The following is a 22,628-nucleotide window of genomic DNA, read 5'->3' as shown; positions in this document are numbered from 1 at the left end:
TTTTTTTTTTTTTTCCCAGTGCTCTTCGTTCAACGCTAACCCAGCGTTGACAGTAGCCTCCGTGTACGCAGCTTCCTGTCCCAGAAATTCCAGCTTGTGTACGTACATAACCGGCTCGGATGCGCTGGCTTTGCGGAAGGTCGTTTCGCGTACACGCGCGAAAATTGAATGGAGTTTACCGTGACGCGTTTGTTGTTATTTCTCTCTCTTCTTTTTTTTTTTTTTTTTTTTTTTCTTTTTCCCAAACTTTTTTTAATGTTTACTAAAGCACCATTCAACGCTGCTCAGTTCTAATTCCAACGGTGTAATGCGGCTTTCCCCAGTTATTTGTTTCAAGTAGTCAAGACCCGACTTTGATCAGACGTGTTCGCCTCGACTCCAATTCCAACACACTCAAACGTACCATTTCACAACTTGTTAAAACTTCTTCTCTTGTTCACTTCATCGCCATCCAATAGTATCATTTGCCAGAGTCATAACGCTATAGCGCACTTTTTCATTTTAAGTAGTCAAGCTCCGACTTTGGTCAGCCATTCCGCAAATGCACATGGGAAAAAAAGAAACAAAAAAAAAAAAAAAAAAAAAAAAAGAAAAAAAAAAAAAAAGATAACGTCAGTGTAGGAACAGCGTGCGCGAAAGCAGTAGCCGCCACCGCAAGTAAAACAACGAGCGGCTGCCGCAAACTATTCAAGCAGCAGCGCACCAGCCTCATCATCGCATGTTGGGTACACCTCAACGGCTCAACTTTCACGTTGGTATACGCGCAAGTACATAATAACAGAGCCACCGGATGGAGTTCCTACACCTGTGTATATACACACACACACACACACACACACACACACACACACACATATACAATACCGGCGTAAACACGAGAGAAGCACTGGAAAGGGCCCCCAATGAGAGCGGGCGGACCGAAGCCGTGGTCACCTAGTCCAGTAGCGCGGCAATTAGAAGTTTATCCCTCGCCCTGCGTCCTCTGACAAGTGCGCTTAGGCACGTATAGGTGGTACAGGCTACACACCCGAGCGGAAGCTGCCGCTGACCGATAGTTAAAGACTCCCGGGCCTGGCAAACTGTCGGAGCAGCTCGCATCGAGTTACCGCAACTTGCGAAACGGATCGCGCGCCCGGGAAGGACCTAACCGGTGCTACGTTTGTCATATAGCCTGATGTACGGAGGGGATGAAACAGCTTAGGCGCTACAAGCATACGTATATGTATCCGGGGAGTTGCCCGCCTCAAAGTCGTTCCCCTCGAGACTCCGATGGTTACCCTGGGCATTGGGCAGACACTGGGACGGATTGGCCCCCTTTTCCCGCTAGGCAGAGCTCGCGGCTACCTCTGCGTACGGTATTATTAATGCGCTTTTGAAGAACTAATCTCGGAAATGCGTGAGTGCACCGTGGAATATGATCGTCATCTTTTTGCGAACTTTCGTGTTTCACGTTGCTCGCTGCGCTGGGCTGAAATACATCGTAAACTAAATTACGATTCGCCAACGCGCCCGTCTCTATTGTTTCTCGTCGTTTTGCAGTGGCAAGCTGTGCATCACAATTTCGAATCACGGTCGAGTTTGTTCGTTTGCGGGTGAATATATAAGAGACGTCATGCAGTAACTTTTGGATATTTAGTTGAAAAAATTATTTAATCGTCAAGGATGAATTTTTGTTTACTTTGTGTAATAATCGTCTACAAGCGTCCCATACGTTTGCTCTTGTTTGCTCTTGTTCCATCTCGTTTTTGAGATCTTGTACTTTACCGATTGCTACGTTTGTTTTCTTACAGCTCGAGCAAAAAATTAATCGAAACGCGAACACAAACCGTCCGATGCGCATTGTTAATTTGATCTGCTCTTTACCTACATTTGGCAGCGATGTGCTTTTTCCTGCAAGGCTAAAGGGAGACTACCTCAGGGCACCTCTTGCTTTACCAACGTATACACTGCCCCCTTTCGACAGCTTTTTTTTTCTTTATCTCTTTTTGTTTTCTCATCTCAAAGTGATTCATCCGTCTTGGATTGCACGAGAAACCATCTCAAGTGTGAGTTTTAACCCCCTAGTGTGTGCCACCGGGGCGCTTCCCTTTCACTCTTTTTCTGACTCTTGCGCACAAGCAGAGCCAACCCGCGTTGGTACAAGAGAAGGGTGCGGCTGCCTCTCTGTACTTGAAAAGATCCACCGGCTCGTTTATGCTGCAGTTTTCTTTTCGGTGCCTCGCATTTTTCCTGCTACTTTCAATGCACCTCTGCGTTACCTTTTTGTTCGGATGTTTGATGTTTCATGACGATTCGGATGATTTCAAATCAGACGGAAATTAAATTATAAGCTGCATAACGAGCTCCATTTAAATTAGCATGCGGGCGAGTATCATTTGAACACAAGTGGAAACTGTGGACTTATAATTATGTATTCGCGTTTAATTATCATGATCGACTAGTACACGTATACATAAATGGTATCAAAAATCACTGGAGGTAATGCATAATTAATTAAAACTACGTTTGATTATCGAGACCGAGCCATCGCGAGTGTCGCCCCGTGCAATTTACAAAAATGAAATTCATTATGAGCGGGAATCAGTCCTTTCGGTCAAACTAATTGGGTCAACAGTTCTGTCGCTTATCAAGCACAAGTGTACGGGAACGGATGCTTGCAAAAATAGAAGCTATATTAACTCACTCCACTGAGCTTGATTAAACTTTACAGTGTTAAAGCATAGCTTTTTTCCCCCTCATCAACGTAATTGGTATTTTCAATGGATTCAATTTTATTACCTTGAGTTTGCCGATAAATTCGACGAATGACATCGTGAATGAAAACACGTTAGATTAGCTTTTTCCCTCCTCTCAAAGCCCGTGAAACGCAATTTCTAAAAAAAATAACAACGAAACTCCGTGCGCCAACCCGAGTCGTATACAGAGAGCATCACTGCCGCTCGTCATTGTCGTAAAGCTCGCCCGGGGAAGGCTGGTAATAACGTCACTCCTCCCTGCCCACGTCCCAGTGGCTGTATTTACGACCGCGTCCACTGCGAATTTGCCTTGGCGCTACTGGCTTCTGCCAAACGGGTATCGGTGCGTCAGCAGGTCAACTACGCGCCGCTGAAATTCACGGCACGCCCATGTACGACTTATAAGCGCTTCTCTTTGGTAATGGACCAAATAACGTGTCCTCCTGTTTCAGCTTGTACTATTGTCAAGCTCCTCCTTCTAAACTCTTGGGCTTTTTTTTTTTTTTTTTTAACTACGTTACATCTTTTTCGTCCAAGCGTACTTTTTTCCCCGAGTTTTTTTTCAGCAGACCAGTCGGCAAGCGATCTATTCGGGGGTTAAATAATGGATTTGCTGCAGCGTGCAGTTTTACCGCCGACACGGACGAGCGGGGAAGGGGAGAATTTGTTTTTCGGTCTCTCCCTTTTTTTCTCTGCGTTTTATGAGCTTTTTATTCGAATTCTCGGCTCGAAATGAAGAGGTTTTTTCCCTGTTATGAATGCACGAGAGAACTCTTTCTCCGTACGTCTGGTTGGAACAGACCGAAAATTCATTACGAAAACACATTTTTGTGTTTAGAAACTTTTTACAAATTCTAATGAATCAAAAGTATCTGCTGCTCATTTTTGTCATTCACCAAGAGAAAAAAATAACAAAAATCACTGTGCTACAATGGTAATCTGATGTCATTTCGTCTTCGACAAACTTTTTACTTTTGCCAACCTTATTTATAGAAGTAACTTCTATTGTAAAAACAGTAAAAATCACTGCAGTTACGATAAAAATCAACAAACTGTAAAAATGATTGTTGAAACAGTGAAAAGTCTTTAAATGACGAAACCGTAATAGATTACCATTTTAGCACAACAATTTTTATCCTTTTTTTTCTGAAATAACTTTTTATGAGTCGTCTGTATTTTCCTCTGTAATAGCATTTCTTTTCATGTTGTACCCTTTTTTTTTTTCGTCTTGTCTGCTGACAACGAGAAAAATAATTCAAAGAGATGTTAATGAAAACTGTGCTCTACTTTTTTCGCTTTTGACTCAATCCTGACCTGACTATGAAAAAATAAATTTTTGATAGCTTAAAAATACGATGCATCGTGTAATATTGGGTCATAAAAAGGTTATAAAGATTGTAAGAAAAAATCTAACTTTCAATCATACTTGCTGTGAACGAGAAAAGCCATGTCATCTACAAAAACCAGTGAAAATACGATTTTCCGTAAAGAGCTATGGGTACCTTTATTGCTAAAAAAATTTTCTCAATGATCCCAGACAAAAGAAAAAAAAAAAAAAAGAAAAATTCGTGCTTCAACTATTTCGTGCTTTTTTTGCTACCAAGCTGTCTTTCCCATGTTCCCGTGCACATAGACCAAAGCTCAAAGAGACTCTGCTCGGCTTTTTTTTTTCATCGTCGTCATCATTTTTGTGCTCCGCCGTAAACCTTTTACTCAGTGTGAAAAAAAAAAAAAAAAAAAAAAATGAAAGCAAGCGCAACTTTTTCACATCCGCCGAGCCAAATCGAATTTCTCGCGCTCTCCCGGGCGCAAAAACGCAGACAGAGGGTTTTAATTGCTCTAATTGCCGCGGCTTCGCGCGATATTCGCGCCAAAGCAGGGCCCGGCCGCGATTATGGTAACTACCCTCGCCGGACATTCCGCTCACGTTACTACTCCCATCCACCCCCCCATCCACCACCCCCTGTATAGCTCATCGCGACGCTTTTAATTTCACCACGCTCGTTCGCTCACTCTCGTGCCTTGCCTCTTTTTTTTATTTTTTTTTTTCACGTAATTTTCTCTCCAAAGGTCGCAGAAACGCGCCCAGCCACGCGAACGCTGCTCGCAAGCTCAACGTGTCTTGGATCTTTTTCTCGTATTTTCTGCGTTCAGTGCTTTTTCACCCTTCCTTACCCTTTCATCCCCTCTTGCTCTTCTATTTTGCATTTTTTTCCCCCGTGAGACTGAGACAAGAAAGTTTAAGGCATCTTTCCGAGCTAGAGATGGAAAAAAAGGAAAAATTGTAATTACGGTGGGTCTTTAGCCGAGATCCTTAAGATAATGAAGCTAATTACCGTGACCCAAATGTGGCGTTTGCATTACTTATTCAGACAACTGCAGATAACGTGGCAATGGATACAGCCTCCGAATGAAGTACGATGTTAGGGGGCTCGTACAAGCTTAAATACTTAAACTTTTGATTAAATTTCTTTGTTGTATTCAAGTAAGTAAAACCACAAAGCTATTGTAGAAACGTCAGCTCAAAATGTATCGTTTCCAATGTGCAGTACTGATATAATTTGATAAACAAGCAACCCCAAGCCAACGTTTCGCCAACCAAAACACGCGTTCCCGAATTTCTTATTCCCTGCTCGCGTGGACAAGTTGATTAAACCCCGACCGTATCATCGCATCCCCATCACGTCGCATTAATCTCGTATATTTCGTGTGAAGCTTGTACACAAGCCGTGTCCTCGAGAGGATGGGGCGCCGGGAACACCGGGCTTTTCTTCCCATCTGCTTGCACCTACTCACACCCTCTCTCTCTTTGGGCTCGTCCGAGTCTACTGGAGGGAGACGATTACCGCGGCCTGAGAGCTTCCCCGGGACCCGACGTGGATATACGTATGCATGTATATGCCGCTGCAGCCTTAATGGGAATTTGCATAATAGCATTAGTCTCTCGGGGCATCGCGCAACAACAACGACCCCGCCTTTCCCCCGTGTCTTTGGTCGCTTGTTGAGCTACTCGACAACGCAAAAAAAGATGAAGGAACTTGCCGAGTCGTCGTCGTGTGTTTTTATTGTATTAGTTTGGGTTGTTGCGCGCACGAGGGGTATACGCCGCCTTTTGTTGCCCTCTGCGGCGTGCGGGTCCTTTTTTCTCTGCAACATTTTTTTTTCTTTTTTTTTTTTTTTTTTTTTTTTTTTCGGGACGCCTCGCAGCGAAAGTTTACGCTCACCTTGAGCGGATCATTTTCCCGGCTTAAACTCCCTCATCCCCCCCCCCAACGTGGCTCATGAACTTTAAATTAATACAAGTGGGTCGTTGCTTCATCCAAAAGTTATCATGACCCCTCTCTGCTCTCGAGCTGCTCCCGGTTCGTAACTTTTCTCTTTTTTGTCCGCTTCTTCATTTTCAAGTGCCATAATGTAGGCGCGCTCGAGTGCGCGCTCGAGTTTATATTATAATTGGACACTCCAGACACGTTATACACTCGCGCATCAAAGCTTTTCAGTCCTCGTCTGCTTCATTGCGGTAATTATCACCCTCAGGGCGAGATTATGTTTCTCCCGTGCGTACATACGTACCTACTACCACTTGAAAGTTACGAACAAAAGCAAAAAAAAAAAGTAAAAGATAATAGCGCGAATGCAAGGAAGCGTTGATTGGAGCCCCCGTGAAAAATGAGTCGCGATAGGTTGTTTGGCCCTTCAGAGCCATCAGGGAATTCGGAAAACAAAAAAAAACAAAAACAAAAATCGAGCTCTAAACGGCAATTGCCGGGTATTTTTTTGTCCGCGTCCTCTTTTTTGTTTGCTCGCTTCTTCCATCGGACCCCGAAGCGCTTGTCGATAAAACGTATCGGAGAGGGCTCCCGGTACAACTTGTGCACGGGGTGCATTACACGGGCTAACAAACTATTTTTTTTTTTTTTTTTTTTTCTTTTTTTTCTTTTTTTTTTTTTTTTACCCGTGCAACTTTGTCCTCCATCCGCGCATCGGGCGATTCTTCCCTTCTCGCTGCCGCTTTGAGGTTTATCGGAGTCACGGTAAAAGGGAAAAGTGTGCGTCGATTTGCCTCTTGCCTCTGTGACTCTTGTTGATCTCCGCAATCTTTACGTTTATTTAAATCGTACTTTTACAAACGAACCACGATTTCATTATTTTTTTATTTTATTTTTTTCCAATATAGTCACAGCTCGTACAAAGTACTAAAGGAGAAAAATTTCATAGCACGACGAGCTTCGCCGTAAATTTAGCGCTCGAGCTCCCCCTTGGTGTTTCCCGATGCGCTCACCAACCCCGCACCGGCTCCTTCGAGGACGCCCGTAACTAATCGCAAAACTTGTAGGTTTGCAGGATATACATACACACGTTAAGCCGGCTGGTGAGTTTCGAAACTTTGATCGAGCCAATTCTTGACGAGTAGCTCACCCAGACCCCTCTTCATCTCGCCCATACCTCTTCGACTCACCCCCGTAGTCCCTTATTTTTCACTTGGGAGGGATGTCGCGCGACTATATACGGCTTATCGCTCGATCAACAAACTCGATCGCGAACATCAACCCCCATACATTGGATTCTTCGTGCGCCTCTTTACAACCAACAGCTCAACTTTCTCGGCTCCGTGGGGGCACCGCTGCGGCTCTGGGTTAGTGTTTCACTTTGTAAATAGCTGTTCTTGAGGGCACCCGCAATTTATCGGCAAGTGTGCCCCGAGCAGTGACAAATGACCACCGGTACATTGTTCCGTATAGGGGCATATATATATAGCGTGCTTGTGTAAGCAGCTCGAAACTTTGGTACAAGCGGCCCGTGACGATTATACACGCCCCATCGCGAGTAAGCGTGAGTTTTTTCCACAAGGAGCAATCGTTTCGTCTCCCCCCCCCCCCCCCCCCCGTCGCTGTTTCGGAATATTGTACAGGGTCGCGCTGAACTATCGGCAAAGAGATTCTCCTCCGAGGGCAAACAACGGAACCTCGGCACTTGTGCAGCTCCTCTCCTCCACAGCGACCCGAAGTGGATTTCCTTGCGGTCTCTCGGTTAAGGGAGGACAGGGAGGGGGTGGTCTTTTACGTAGGTACGCCGAGACGATCGCGCGGATGTGCCCCGTGGTCGAGGATAAGGGGCTGGAGTTACGCGGACGAAAGAGTGTACGGTGTACGGAGGATTCGACTCGACTGATCGGTATCGAGTATAATCAAGTGCACGGGAGAGGACTGGTTTGCTGCACACCGACTTCGAAGCTTACAATATACATATACCGAATTACCGACACGCTGGCAAAAGTTTTCAAGAGCTCGAACGGAGAACCTCTGATCTTTTTTCATTTTAATGCTAAACTGAACTCGATACGAATGTGTGCCTCTGTTATGTTCCTATTTTTCGTGCTCTTTTTCGCTTGAATATCTACCGGATAAAAGACGCATTTCCTGACGTTTACTTTGTTCAGAGGCAAAATGTAAATCGTACCGTTCATAATATGTAGCGCTGGGAACATGTATTTTTCCTCTTGGTGCAATCTTGCGTTGTGTGTCTACCTTGGGTATGTACATGCTGATGCGCACTACGAAACAAATGAAAAAAAAAAAAAAAAAAAAAAAAAAAGATGCTGTGTTTACACTTCCCCCCGGTATATTTACATTTCCACGTTTTATTGCGCGCTTCAGTCGGTGTTGTGAGTTTCAGCGAAAAATTTTTTTCCCACGGATTTCACGCTGAGAAACTTGAATTTTCGGCTCGAATGAATCCCAATTCGTCCCCAATAGCTCGCGGTGCTACCATTTTCCTAGCGATAAAAATCCATTCAACGGAATATCACGTGCAAATGCTGCGAATAATGCGATTGCCGAAATTGAAAATAAATAAAAAAAAAAAAAAGCCATAAGGAGAGAGAAATCATTTCCGCGCTGCACCTTCAATAACATCCCCGCGTTATTTTCCGAGATTTTGAGTACGCTTGGGTGCCATGCAGGACTCGACGCGATTTATTTAACGATTTAGCGACGAGGAAGGAAAAGACGAGAGCTCTTAAATCGTCCGAGGATCTCACCTGAACACTGCGGGGGTCACTCGCCCCGCAATGGCCCCATTCCGCTTCTCCCGCTCCCTCCCCCCTTAGCCCTCAATCTACATATGCATGAGGAAAAATTTACCGAGCATTTTTCAGCCTCTGCTAGGGATTTGCTGACGTAATATATAGGTGTATTCCGACCGAACGATCGCCTTTTATTTCTCCTCCCGGATGAATGAGTCTTTCCCCTTTCCTCCGTTGTACACTCGCCATGCGTGAATTTTAAGTTGCCGCTCGTTTTAATTCGATCGCGCTGCTGAATAATCGTCGTACACGCTCGTTCGGTTTGGTTTTTTTTTTTTTTTTTTTTTTTTCACATACATACGTTGTCTTTTGACAAGTGCGGTATTTTTATCGCGTAAATGGCACATTTTTCAAAGACAATCCTTTGTGTACCACAAACATTTAACCGTAGTAGAAAATCAAATCGTAGCTTCGCCAATTTGACGGGAGTGGCTTCAACGTCGGAATAATTGAGTTTCTCGAGTCGAGAGTACAGCCCCTTCCATTTTCATGCCATTATAAAGTCCTCCGGTTGCGACGTCTTTTCTCGGCTCTTCTCTATTTTTCAAGTCTCGCGGCTTTTATTTCAGCGAACAATTTTAAATTCCACCTTCCCTTGGCCGTACAAACACATGCGCCTTACCGATTCATCGCTCATTTTTAACAACAACTTTATTCTTTCTTCTACAGACTTTCTTGCTGCCGCGTGTAGTAGGTATAGCTTCGATTTTATGCAAGCTCATGCATAGTAAGTTCTGGTTCTTTTTTCCTGCATGTCCTCCTTCTCGTGCACGTCTCGCTCTCTTGTTTATACTCGTGGTTTCTTTTTTTTTTCCATGTGCAAAAAACTGCCTGGGTATGATTAATCGAGACCCAAAAGAGAAACTACTAATGTATGCATATGGATACATAAGTATGTATACAGTTAAGTGTACGTGTGTATATGAAAGAAAGGCTCATTTGGCTGATGGCAGGCCAAGGGAGCGATGCATCATACCGCGTATCTTTTTTCATCCGCAGCTCTCGTACGGCGGCTTTTTTTGCGCTCCACATTTCCCGTATTTTGCGAATCGTGACGTATTATTCATGCCCTTCTTTCGATAGCCATTTTTCGGTGCTGTCTCGTGTCGTATGTCATATACGTATATACATCCGTGTATGATTCGCCAGGAGTATAGTTATTTGTTACGTGTTCTAATTTTTAGTTAAATAAGTCAAACGAAGATCATCGTATCAGAACGAAACAGAGGGACAGAACAAAAAGCCAACTCGCTCTGTTTTAACATCTCAAATTTTGCAGTACGTCAGCGTATAACTCTTCATGAATAATTTGTGGGAATGAAAAATGAATTTTCTCCGCGTCATCTCAGATGAATGCAAATTCCCGTTTGCATGCAAATGCCAACTTTACATTTCGATTAGATGGAGGGTTTTCAAAATATTCCTTACGTAATCACGCGCTTTGGCGACCAGTTCAAATTCGTATATATTTTTCGTCGTTTCGTAATTTCGGTAATTAGAAAAAAAAAAAAAAAAAAAACCCCTTACTCTTTAACTTCATGTTTTTCTCGAGTCAACGTCCTGCAAAAAAAAGGACCGTAGCTAGGATATTTCGTTCCAAGCCTGCGCGCTCAACGAGACCCCGAGTACGGGTGTAAAATTAATATTAAATTGCGTTACAGCTGCCACGTGTATAACGCAGGCAAACTCCGCTGGAAGGCTTGTAATTGCTCGGGCGTTAATTACGGTATGATCAAAGTCCCTTACTATCGTCGAATCACGTAATAACTCGTATCCTGTTTTAGGGGGGGCTCTCTAGCGTAAGAAAATTATCATCATCATCATCATCATCATCATCATCATCATCATCATCATCATCATCATCATCATCATCATCATCATCATCATCATCATCATCATCATCATCATCATCATTATTATTATTATTATTATTATTATTATTATTATTATTAATATAACTGGGGTACATAATTAACGTTATTTACATTCACCAAAACGTTTGTATTTTTGTCATTCAATTATCTAGCACTGAAATTCGTGTATTGAACAATGGTAGGTAACTGCAGTGAAACAAAAAATAAATAAATAAATAAATAAAAGGTAACTTTACGTTTTCATATCCTGTTGCGATGTGTGCGTGTACCTCGGCAGCGAGTATTTTCCTGCGAGCTCGAGCTTTATCTAGCGATTGCCAGGAACAAACACGTCGAGTGGAACACAGAAAAAAAGAAGGGATGGCTTTTGCGCGAAAAACGAGGGTAGCAAAGGTAAATAAACCAAGTATCGGGCAAACGGGGCAAAAAAGTCCTTGATCGACGACTAGAATAAATGCACTGTAATTTAGGATTTTCGATTTTTTTATTTTTATTTTTTATTTTTTTTATTTTTTCTAAATGACGGAAGTCTTTATCAGCTTTTATATGCAAGTTATTCCGTAAAGTTGCTTTTTGCGTTAATGTATTTCTTAGTTTGAGCACAGATTCCATAAATTATACTAGCTCTGTAGTTGAAAAAAAAAAAAAGTTACAAAAGTAGTATCAAACACGAAATGATAAAATTTTCAAAACTCCATCAGCCCGTACGGTTAGTGTAACAAACTAAAACACAAGTAACACAGTTTGGGATGAAACAAACGAAAGACAGTATACAGAAGCCCCTGTACCCGCTGTGGAAAAAAAGCGACTATTGTTTGCACGACTCGATCGAAAAAAATGAGACAAAAAAAATAAAAAAAATAAAAAAAGAAGCAACGAGAATCGAAGCGTGACACTGCACACGGAGAGTTGAGCCGAGCGTGAAACAGCAGAAAAAGGAAAGGAAAACTCGTGGCAACGCAAGCGGTCCGTACGTACTTCATGAGAGCGGGGCAGTAACGACAGCGCCTCCGGACCGTCTTTCTCCAACTCGAAAGGAGTAGCTCGGCCCAAGGAAGAAGCATACAAGTGCACGCGGCTGCGCTCCAACAATATATATCCCGAGCTCGCGTACGTGCCCAGGACATGTGCTCTGCTGCTGTTGCCACCTATTTTTCGTCCCCTCCTCTCCCTCCTACGGTAAATTTATTTGATTCCTTCCTGTTGTTCCCTTCAAGGAGTTACGAAAAGTTGCCACTGCGACTTGTTTGGCCCAGTTTTGGGCTATTATCGAATTTCATCCAAACTCTATTGCCGTGACAGTGCTAGCTCGGATTCCTCGGACTGTTTTTCCGTTCGGCTGACAAAGTGTCCCTTGTTTGCCCTTAGACTGAAGAAGGAGGAAGAAAGGTATCATACAGCGTAGTCGTAGTTTTTTCTCCTTTGAAATCCAAACTCTCTACCCCCCCCCAAAAAAAAAAAAAAAAAAAATTAAATCAAAGTAAAGAGCCGCAGACCTTAATTGAGCGCATCAATCGGTTCGTACATACGTCCTTGTTCTCCTCCCGTCCATTGTCTCCTCCTTCGTCCTTTTGCCGCAGTTACGGATCATCCTCTATTTTCTCAACGGCTGTTGCCTCGGTCGACCGCTTCCGTGCGGTCAGCGGCCAAGAGAAGAGTGGTACACGTTTTATGGCGTGATATCGCTTCCTCGTCGATTAGCCCGGGCGAAATTAAGAGGAGCTCTTGTTCCACAGGATCCTCCTCTCCTCCCTCTATTTCGATGTCGATTACAAGGGAACTCGCGGAAACTGTCCGCAATGTCGTTTTGCGACACTTTGAAATTGGCTGTCGAGAAACAGAGGACCAGCGAGAGAGAAACCGACTGCCGGGCGTTACCCGAGGATTTTCATTTTTCTCCGTTTCGTTTGATCATCATTCCTCCGCGAGAAAAATGAGTCGATAAATGCAGCTTTAGCGCGCCTTAAGCGTCGGATGAAAATAAGATTTACTTCGAGGTATAACGAGACTTTTTCTCTCTCCCTCTCCTCGGTTGAGGAAAGCAATTCGTTTTGTCTTGCGCTTGCATAACCGCTCAAAGTTTTTACTGCTTCCCCTTCACCCTTTTAAAGCTGATGAACGCGTTGTTGATGTATCGTTGAAATTTCCCGTTTAACGTGTTTTGCGTCGACGTGAATTAACAATTGTTTTCAACCAGCCAAGTCCATAAATCGTGCATCGAGTATTCATCAATCAGCTTTACAAGTAATAAATACAAGAAGCCTGAATAAATTCCATCACAGATTGTACACGTTCATAATTGCAATTGTTTCTCAAACGTTCTGTGGAATGTATTAACGTAATAGCTGATCCTGCAACTACTGTAATGAACGTCAAGTTGGAGTATGGATTTCCAATAAACGTATTAACAGTTGAACTGTGTGCAACTCATGATGAAATTCAAGATGATCGAGTCAAGCAAACGATTTTTGGTAGTATCAAACACAGAGAGAGGAATTAAATTAATTGAAAAACCACTCTAAAACAGCTCGAATGACAATGTCACTGTATTGTGGATCAGCACCGCTATACAACCGTGGCAACCGTACCGATACACTCTCCGATCGATCCAATAACGCCGCAGCCCAACTCACTAGGCAAAAACAATACCTCGCAAATTCAAATAAAGGACGCGCGGTGCGCAATAGTAATCAAGGGCTGGATTGAAATTCCCGAAGCAGGTCGCCTAATAACCGAGACAAAGGGAACGAATGGACCAGCCGAGGAGTGTGACTTAGGGTCGGAGGTATACTCGAGATCTAAGAGCCGCTGTGAGTGCACGTACACGATGAGCACTGAAAAACAAGTAAACACGGGAGTCGTCGTCGTCGCCCGTCGTCTACTGTAATTGGAGCGAGTTTGCAGAGGAGGAAAGAGAGGAAAAAAAGAGATATTTTTAATTGAAAGCCTCGAGCTGAGAGGACGCTTGTTTTGCTGTTTGTTTGATATTGGTTTTCGACAACGAGGAAATAAAAAGAAAGAGTCGCCCGGGACACTAGTCAAAGAGTAACCCACGGCATCACGTCGGTGGAAAAGCAACTCGAGCGCTTATACATGCTCCCCGTGAACCTCCAAAAATCAGAGGACCGGTGGCAACGATGGGGAACCAGCCCGCTTACGCACAAGTATCTACTCGCGAGAGCCTCGCACGTGCGCCAGATACATACGCGAACGCTGTCGTCTGACTACACTCGGTCTTATCTACTGACGTGCAAATCGCCGGATAAAGCATATACACACATACCCTACAGCAGTAGCTCGTGCTCGTCGTCCCGGCGTACATACGTCTACCTATACGTGACGATGCGGCGGTATCTACCCTACTCTTTGTGCGTTTAGCCGTGTATGTTGCAGCTTTCACCCTACGTATAGGTATACGCAGTACGTGTTTCGGTTGTTCGAAGCGTGCTGCTGCATTCTAGATTTGCTTTGAGCTTAAGCGAGGTAAGGGTACGTGAGCATGGCGGGAGCGTGATAGGCTGGCGTTTTTCAAAAGTTAGCTTTGACCCGCTTGTCGAGCGTTACACGCGTTACTTTGGATCTTTTTTTTTTTTTTTTTTTTTTTTTTCTTGATATTTAGTTACCGGTCGATCACAGTGATTTGAGTGTTTGAAAAACTTCCTTGCTCATCGATGGAGTTGGGTTTCGTTGTTCCAGTTCTCAAATGCTCCTTTCAGTTGAGATTTTTTAATGAACACCTACGAAATGTTAAATTCAGTGCCCGTCTGACCGAACGCTGAGCTGTTCTACTTTACCGCTCTTTTCTCCAAACTAAGCACGTTTCGGACTTCATGAATGATCGTACTGTTGATTTTTTAAACTCTAATTAACATTTTAGCACGTAACTTTTTACGTTGAATTGTAGATCCACGAATATTGAGTTGGGAAAAGCTGCGGATCTCAAAATAATGTAGCTTCCCATACTCTCTACTTTCAAAAAGTTGATATTGAAATATCGATAAAGTTCTTTTTTCACCATTACAACTTGAAAAGATATTTTACGCATTCGGCCTCGAAGGTAACGTTACAGATCTCAAAAAAATAAACCTTTACACTGTTTTTATTTATTTGTTTAAAACAATGGAGTAAATCTTGAAGAATATATTGTAAAATCATATTTCACAGCTCTCCCTTTAGGTCTGTACATCTATGGTCGTGAAACGTGATGAATCTTATCAAAACAATAATCTCAAATTCGACAAAATTTGATGATACGTAACAATAATTTTCCTTCATCCGGGTGAAAAACAAAAAATTTAGTTTCTTTCTCGAGCTTAGCCTGCCCTTCCATCTAGCCTTCTCCCCTCCGCCAGCATTAAAAGAGTGAAAAAAAAAAAGAGAGAAACCCACGCGTGTACCAGCACAAGATCCCGTGCGAATTATTCACCAGCGCGCTCGTGGCCAAGAGCCCTGTCGTGCGAGACTGACAGTGGTCTGGCTCGGTAATCTACTGCAAATTCTGATATAAAAGCATTTCTACGGCACTGACTACTCCGCCAGGGCTAGGCGCGTCAATCCTGAAACGAAAAATAAATACAGCACTCCGGTTTTTTGTTTTATTTTTCGGTTCTCCTGTCTTTCTGCAAATCAGTTTGATAGCTGTATTATCTGGGTTAATTGGCGCCCTCGTGCGGAAAAATCGCGCGCAAACTGGCAGTGAAGGGAGGGAGGGGGAGCTATGTATAGGAAAAAAAAAAAAAAAAAAAAAAAAAAAAAAAAAAAAAAAAAAAAAAAAAATGAAAACAAGCGCGTGTGTTTGACGATACTGGTGACAAAAGACATGACATAGAGGACAGCCACCAAGACCGTACACGCGCTGGCTGGCTCTCGATCAATCGCCGGCTATTGTTCGACGATCAACTCGATTGGCGTGCAGAGCCCCTGAGCCTTTTGACGTACGGGTACACTGTAGGGGAGGGTTGTATTTTTCGACGAGCCCCTGCTGTTCCGCATACCACTGTACCAACGCCCGGGACTCGATCTTCTGTTTCTGGTCCACGCACGGCTGGTGATAAATCTTCCTCGAGCGCGGACCCGGGTATTGGATTTTTCGGGATAAAGTCGCGAAAATTGGGAACAATCCTGATTTCGGTGCTCGTTGAGGCTCTTACTTGCGACACGTTTTAGATTGGAATTTTTTTTTGTTCCATCGGCATTTCGCAAATTCCCTGGCTGTCGAAAACAAATTGAAATTTTTTCGCACCTCCCCCCGTCTGGCTCTCGAATTCCGCAGCGGGGAAATGTAAATTTGCGCACACCTTATATATGGATCAGCGTTCTCGAAATAACATGAGAAATAATATTGATAAATAAAAAGCTTCGATTACGCTCGGGGCTTGCCGTCACTTCGAGAACGCATCGAGGCTTGGCTCCGATCGAGCCCCCGACGAGTGATTCTCATTGTGCGATCGTGCGAGCGCAATATCCGCGTCGAAAGCCTCATCCTCGAGCCTGATTGTCGATTCATCGAGCCCCCTAGCCGTCACGAACACGAGCTCCGCTTCGCCCCTCCATCTCGCGTTTTCTTCTTTACTTTTTCATTTCCGCTTGATTTTCTCGAGGGCTCTCCACCCGATCACTCAAGCCAACAATACGTAGCGTACAGTTCTGCTTCTCCTTTTTTTTTCCTTTTTTTTTTTTTTTCTTTCATCACCAACGAATCCAATCGATGAATTTATGGATTCATTTTAAATGAAAAAAATAAAGGTTGGCCCTACATCGAAAAAAGTATAATAATTGCTAACAGGAGCTGGGGAACAAGCGTATCGTTGCAGAGGGATACAACTTCCGAGAGCGAATTTATTCAGCGTCGTAATAACGCTCCGCCTCGCAAGATTCCCCGTGGATATTATTTTCCGTCTCATTAGGCGTATACATGTATACCTCTTCTCCTCCTTCGTCTGCTCAAGGGTAGCGTTCGTTAGTCTCCGCGCCGTCAATTTCACGCACCGTCTCGAGAGCAAAGGAGCCCGCAGCTTTTGCCCTGGTGATCCTCCTTCTCCTTTGATGCGATCTCTCGGATATTCAGCTCTCGACCTTTCCTTATTTTTCCTTCTCCCCCCCCCCACCGTAGCGATTCCTGTTTTTCCATCTACATCCTGCTAGGGAGCGAATTTCATTTCTGTTTCTACTTCCGTTACCGAATAAATGCACTTTGATCACAGTGTTTACGATTAAAGGCAAGTAATAAAGAGATAGCATCACGCGGGGCTAGGTGATTCAAATGAAGACAAAAGTCCGCAGAGCAAAAGTAAAAAGTTGCGACGTGACGATTTGGAGAGGAGCGGGCGGCAACAGCGGGCACTGTTTTCCCACCGCAGGCAATTAATTTCCATTCGCGATCCTCGGATTTGTGGTTGTAATTTAGAGGAGAAGTAAGAAGGCTAGAGACCGCGGACCTGAGCTCAGTCGCCGCTTAAGCGCCAACTATACTAATGGCCGTGGCTGTTGCAAAGTCCAGGCATGCAATTACTTCAATCTGCTGTCTCTAATTAATTCTCTCCCGCTAATTACTCGGCCGGACGGTGAGGTTTTATCTTTTTCGGCTTACGCCTCGCCCCAGGATGCTACGTACGCCCCTGCCCGTCTGTAGTCGCGGGACTACACAGTCCCCGGTGCTGCTTACGTGCGTTGCTGAACTCTCGTATTTCAGTGGCGCAAACTCTGAGATGTGGAAAGAGAGGACTCGGTATAATACCCCCGCGGGATGATGAATTTGCAAAGTTTCCGCGAACAAGCCGGAAATGGCGCTTTTGTCCGCTAGCACGAGCCCTCGACCTGAGCGTGTGCTGCGTGTGTATAAATGCTGGTAAAGTGAAACGTTAATTATTACCCATTTTTTAGCGCAGCAGAAGCTGAAAGTTCCTTGCGATTCCAAGTTATCGGTACAATGGATATTTGACGCTCGTGTCTGACCCCATTTGCTTGTTCTACTTACATACGATGCACCGTACTTTTTTGCGACTCCTACTGTTATGTGTGACTATCACATCATTTTTTTTTTTTTTTTTCATTGGTTAAGAAGTTGAAGAGGCTTTGCAATTCCAAGTTTTTGAGAAAATCAAAGTATTTGACGTGCGTGCCTGACCATACTTTGCTTGTTCTACTTGGAAGTTTTCAGACAGCGTAGGACACTTTTAGCGATAGAGATTTTAATTTGTCACACATAGTATATGTTTGTTATACCTACTCGAGGATATTCGTAGTGTTGGAGGGAGGGCCCGTCTCTGGTTATTATTAAACAAATATCTTAAACGTTCGTGTATTATTGTTGTATTCGTTATCGAAACGATTCACGATATACTTTATTAAATTTCCATGATCTTGCAAGTGTATAGCCTTTACGCGTACTTTACATTCTTCACCATCAGAGTTATGAGATGTAATTTGTATAGGAATACACTTTTACAACCATAAATCAACACTGAAATCGAATTTTTTGCCTGTTCGTGCAGCTTGAAGTATCCGACTCCCCGAGGACTCCAATACTACGAGGCGAGAAACGAGTTCAACCTAGCGCTTCAGTTATGGGAGAAACACAGCAACCTCACGTTCCGGGAGCTACCAGACAGCGACGACGCCGACATCGTCATCTCCTTCCACAGGTAAGTCAATTCCCCCCCACCCCACACACCCCTTTTCCCAACTTACTTTCAAAGTTTTTTAAGCCAAGGTGGGGAGCCGCAGTCTTTTCTCAACTTTGGAAAATAAATGTACATAAATGGCTATCTTACGTTGTGCGTATGTGTATTATATACCCACCTCTGACGCGGATTTTTGGAAAATCTCAGTCCTCCCGTCACGAGTTTTTGACCTCTACTTTTCAACGAAAGTAGCAAAGACTATTTTTCGGAAAAAGCAGCTCCTTACCGCGAACAATGAAATTTCAGCTATGCTGGAGACACAAACAAAATGGAGTAATGGATCGGAGATTTAACGTTTTCGTGTGATTTTTTTCAGGGGCAATCACGGCGATGGATACACCTTCGACGGCAGGGGGAGCATACTGGCTCATGCTTTCTTTCCTGGCTCGGGCCGTGGCGGTGATGCCCACTTTGACGAGGACGAGGAGTGGACCGTAGGAAACACCGACATCGAGTCTGGTAAGCAGGACCTCTTTTTTTTTTTTTTTTTTTTTTTTTCAATCTCTTTGTACACATTTGCGAATGACTGACAGTGGGAAAAAAAAAAATGTACAAAAGCATGTATGCCGACGTTGTTTTAACTCCCGTTGAATAATGCTGAGCTAAGCGTACCGAGCTGTGAATGGCAAAGAATGCAAAGAATTATGGTCACTCGCGAATGATTTGCCTTTACGCGGATGCGTCCCCATCTCTTTTGACATTTTTATGGCACATCAACGTAAATGTATAAGTCGTCAAAAATATAAAAACGGTGCACGAAAACCCACTGCAGTCATTTTAACACTGTATACCCACAAATAGTTCGTGCACACAAAAACGATGAAAAACGATCCGGGCGTGTCGAGCGAGAGATGCCCCGCCGAATCTCGTCCCCCGTTTCGTTTAATCACGCGTGTTTCGCCACCCATTAATACCCGGCGTGTCCCGCAGTTTCCGGCCGCTAATTCAACGCCCCGCTTCGAGCTGGTGGCAAAAAGGAGGATAGCCAAGCTGAGAGTGGGAGCCAACAATGGCGCGAGCGCCGGCCGAATGGGTTGCAGCCCCAGGGCTCTGGGACGCTAGAGCGAGAATCGGCCGGTGTACAAATGTTTGGCTTTCATTGAGACGGATTTATCGTCTCCCGCGTCGAGAAGCGAGAAAAAGAAGCGCGAACAAAACAACCGCTACGACAAAATCGACCCTTTTTCTACTACTGGAACTGTGTGTATGCGTATATAGGTTATACGGTATATACACAACCAATCCAGCGAACGAATGCGATACTTTCGAAGCGGGTCAATGGGGGGATAGAGGGGATGAAATAAGGGGTGAGTTAATGGAAAACAAAGTCGAAAAACAGGGCGCCCGTGAATTTCCCTCGATTTACGGTCTCTTTCCATTCCGGGACGGCCGATTCAATTAGCCCACGGCTTCTTTCTCGCGAGTATCCCTACAGCCCGACTATTTATTCTCGACGCCTTTTCTGTGTACGCGGGCGTGCTAAGAACAATCGAGTCGATCCGAGGAACGAGGTCCGTTCGATTTAGCCCGGTGGTGTGGAATAAAAAAAAAAAAAAAAAAAAAAGAAAGTCGGACGTGCAATTTCCTTGCAGTTCCTCGACTGACGAGTTCTCAATTGAGTGAGGTATTGCACCGACGAAAGAAGATGAGCCAAAAGTTTTTCGCGGTAATTAACGCGCTGTCCTTGATTTAAAGTGATTTTTTTTATTTAGTGGCACATTTTGAAAGTTTCGTCGCGCGGCCCGTCTGGATCTACAAGTTGTCCGTAAGTACCGGTATTGACATTTTTATTTTTCGAAAGCAATTCAACCGCTCACAAAGTTATCGTTTAACTCGGTTTGCTTTTCATTTGTTCCATTGGATATTATTTTTACATTCGATCAAATAACAGTTTCTATTTTTTTTTATGAAAAAAAAAAAGAATTCAATTTACAAAATTTCTCAAGTGGAACTTCAATTGACTTGTAGAGATACAAACCGTTTAAAAGATAACCATCGCACTTGTCGATTGATTAAAATACCACCACTCTGATTATTTATTGGTGTTCTCTATCAAGCAAATATTTGTTTTTGATAAAAGCTTTACCAATGGATTCACCAGCTTTAACAATATCAAGAGTTGTAGAAACCTATCAACCTAAAAACCCCTTCTTTGTCCTTGCACGCCATTTTTAGCTGATTAAAGACGACAGAGTTCCTACACTACTCACGCCCTGGTAATTTTCAAGCTTTTGCAAACACAAAAAATGGTGAAAAAAAAGTAACGCCCACTCGGACATGGATTTGAGCGTTAGTCTCTCCCTACCAACGACTATTTCCGCTCTTTTAGTCTAATTTGCTGAAACGAGGGACGCAGGGCTCTCTCTTTTTACGATTCCGCGTCTCCTTCGTCTCGTTGCGCCGTCGAAAAAATAAATGTCACACCCCCCCATGGGCTTGTCGTCGAGTCAACGCCCGAAAAGTTAATTACAATCGCAGCAGCCAACCACGAGATTTTTTCCACGTACACGCACGTTAAAAGGTAGAACACCCATCGGTGTTTTCACGAAAAATTTCCACATTCGTGAGGTTCAGACAGGCGGCCAATTTAAATCATTCAACCAGCGCGAGAGAACAATCCGAAAAATCAACCAAATTCACCTCGCACGTACAATACACCCGACCCGATCTTTCTTCCGTGAGGCTGCACAGCCTTGGGCTGTCATTCAACTGCAAAGCTGTCATGCCGACGCAGTGACGAGAATACAGGTGCACAGGGTGTGGAAACGCGGAACACTTGTCACGTGGGGCTTGCGTGACTAAAACTTGAAAACTGACAGGCAATTTAGTCCGCCGTAGCGTGTATATGCGTGGGGACACTTTGGCCAACGATCGAAATATTGCTAGACGAGCGTGACGTGCTGGATGACGACGGCGAACTGCCTCGTTCCTGTCTGTACCCTTTTGCTGCCGAAATTCGAGCTGTCGCAGAACCTCGAGAGGATAAGCTCGTGTAACGCGTTGGATACTGATGGAAATCGATATAATATTTTCGATGCAAACTTTCTCGCTGATGAAAATATTAAAACCAAACTATCTCTCCAATGTGTGTAGTATATGGCAACCCCAATCAAAAAGAAGATGAGCTCGTGTCATGATGTACTTTGTCCGCCAGCTGTCGTCTAGTTCAATGAGAAACTCGCAGCCGTGTTCTCCACCCTAATGGTACCTGCAGAGCGCGACGAGACTGTATTTTCCGATTAAAATAACAACGGCAACGTAGCAGCGGTGGAAAAACGGTGAACACAAAGTAGCGCCTGCTCGAAGGGAACAAGAACAAAAAAAAAAGCAGAGCTCGAGGTACAGTCAGAGGCGATTAGAATTAAGCGAGTGTGCTGCTGCCGCTACCGTTCCGACTTGGAAAGTTATTTTCTTATTCACCGTCAGTTGGCCGAGGGTCTCGAAACTACCTCCCGAACCCGGAGATCGGAGAGATAGGGGGAGAGAAAAAACCGATTAGCCCCGTCGAGTTTTCCTTCGTCCCGTTCGCACTTTTACTTTGTCCCCTCCTTTTCCTATCTCTTTCATCGTTCTCTCGCGTAAAGGAGAGGTAATATGTAATAGCGTCGCACACTCGCCAACCCGCGGGTCCTGCAGGTGTAAGGGGCGACTTCATTAATACTCGATTTCCCCTCGCGAGAGTGGAGAGCTCCCTGTGCTTTTCGCGGCACGACGTTATTTACTCTTTCGGGATCTCTTCAAATGCTCATTTTGACCGCTGTTCCTACAAGACCTAATCTCGTCTATAGCGTCAGCCAAGTAGTAAAAGCATTTTTTGGTCAGACGTGATGATTTTTATTACCATCATTTTCAAAGATTCCTCGGGTTCGTTCCTCAAGGATCACGATTCACCGTATTCTTCGATCGTTGATTAATCCTCCTCCCCTCCCCCTCTTTTACTTACTTCTCGCACACACAAGCATACATGCATCTCCCCCGGCTCTTTCATTCCGTACGTCACGATCGCGCCTTTAACCCCCTGCAATCACCAACCCCATCCGCCTCTTTCTTCTTCGATTCGACGCTGCACCTTATCTCCCGCGAGACGTTTCTCTTCGGCCCCTCCCACTTGCTCTCGTTTCTTTCCAATTTCCGTGCGCACAGAGCCACACACACACACACACGTGCCCTCGAAGCGAATCGTGCATGCCCACCCCATCCTCCCCGAAAGAGGGCGAGATTTCGATTTCACGTACGACAAAACAAACACGAG

At 44.2% G+C, this 22,628-nt stretch overlaps 1 protein-coding gene across 1 annotated transcript in view; it reads left to right on the top strand.

Annotated features, from left to right (window-relative positions):
* Positions 1–22,628, top strand: part of Mmp2 (Matrix metalloproteinase 2) — a 137,987-nt gene that overhangs the window by 96,116 nt on the left and 19,243 nt on the right. The window contains exons 4-5 of the mRNA XM_014356761.2: positions 18,188–18,337; positions 18,693–18,835. Coding sequence (XP_014212247.2) covers positions 18,188–18,337; positions 18,693–18,835 — 293 coding nt within the window. The remainder of the gene's footprint in view (positions 1–18,187; positions 18,338–18,692; positions 18,836–22,628) is intronic.

The sequence above is a fragment of the Copidosoma floridanum genome, unplaced genomic scaffold (genome assembly GCF_036245765.1).
Source record: "Copidosoma floridanum isolate Cflo_tuat_1 unplaced genomic scaffold, Cflo_Japanese_pri ptg000019l, whole genome shotgun sequence".
NCBI lineage: Eukaryota > Metazoa > Arthropoda > Insecta > Hymenoptera > Encyrtidae > Copidosoma > Copidosoma floridanum.
Note: the sequence above shows the minus strand (reverse complement) of the source record. Positions and strands in the feature narration are given on the sequence as shown.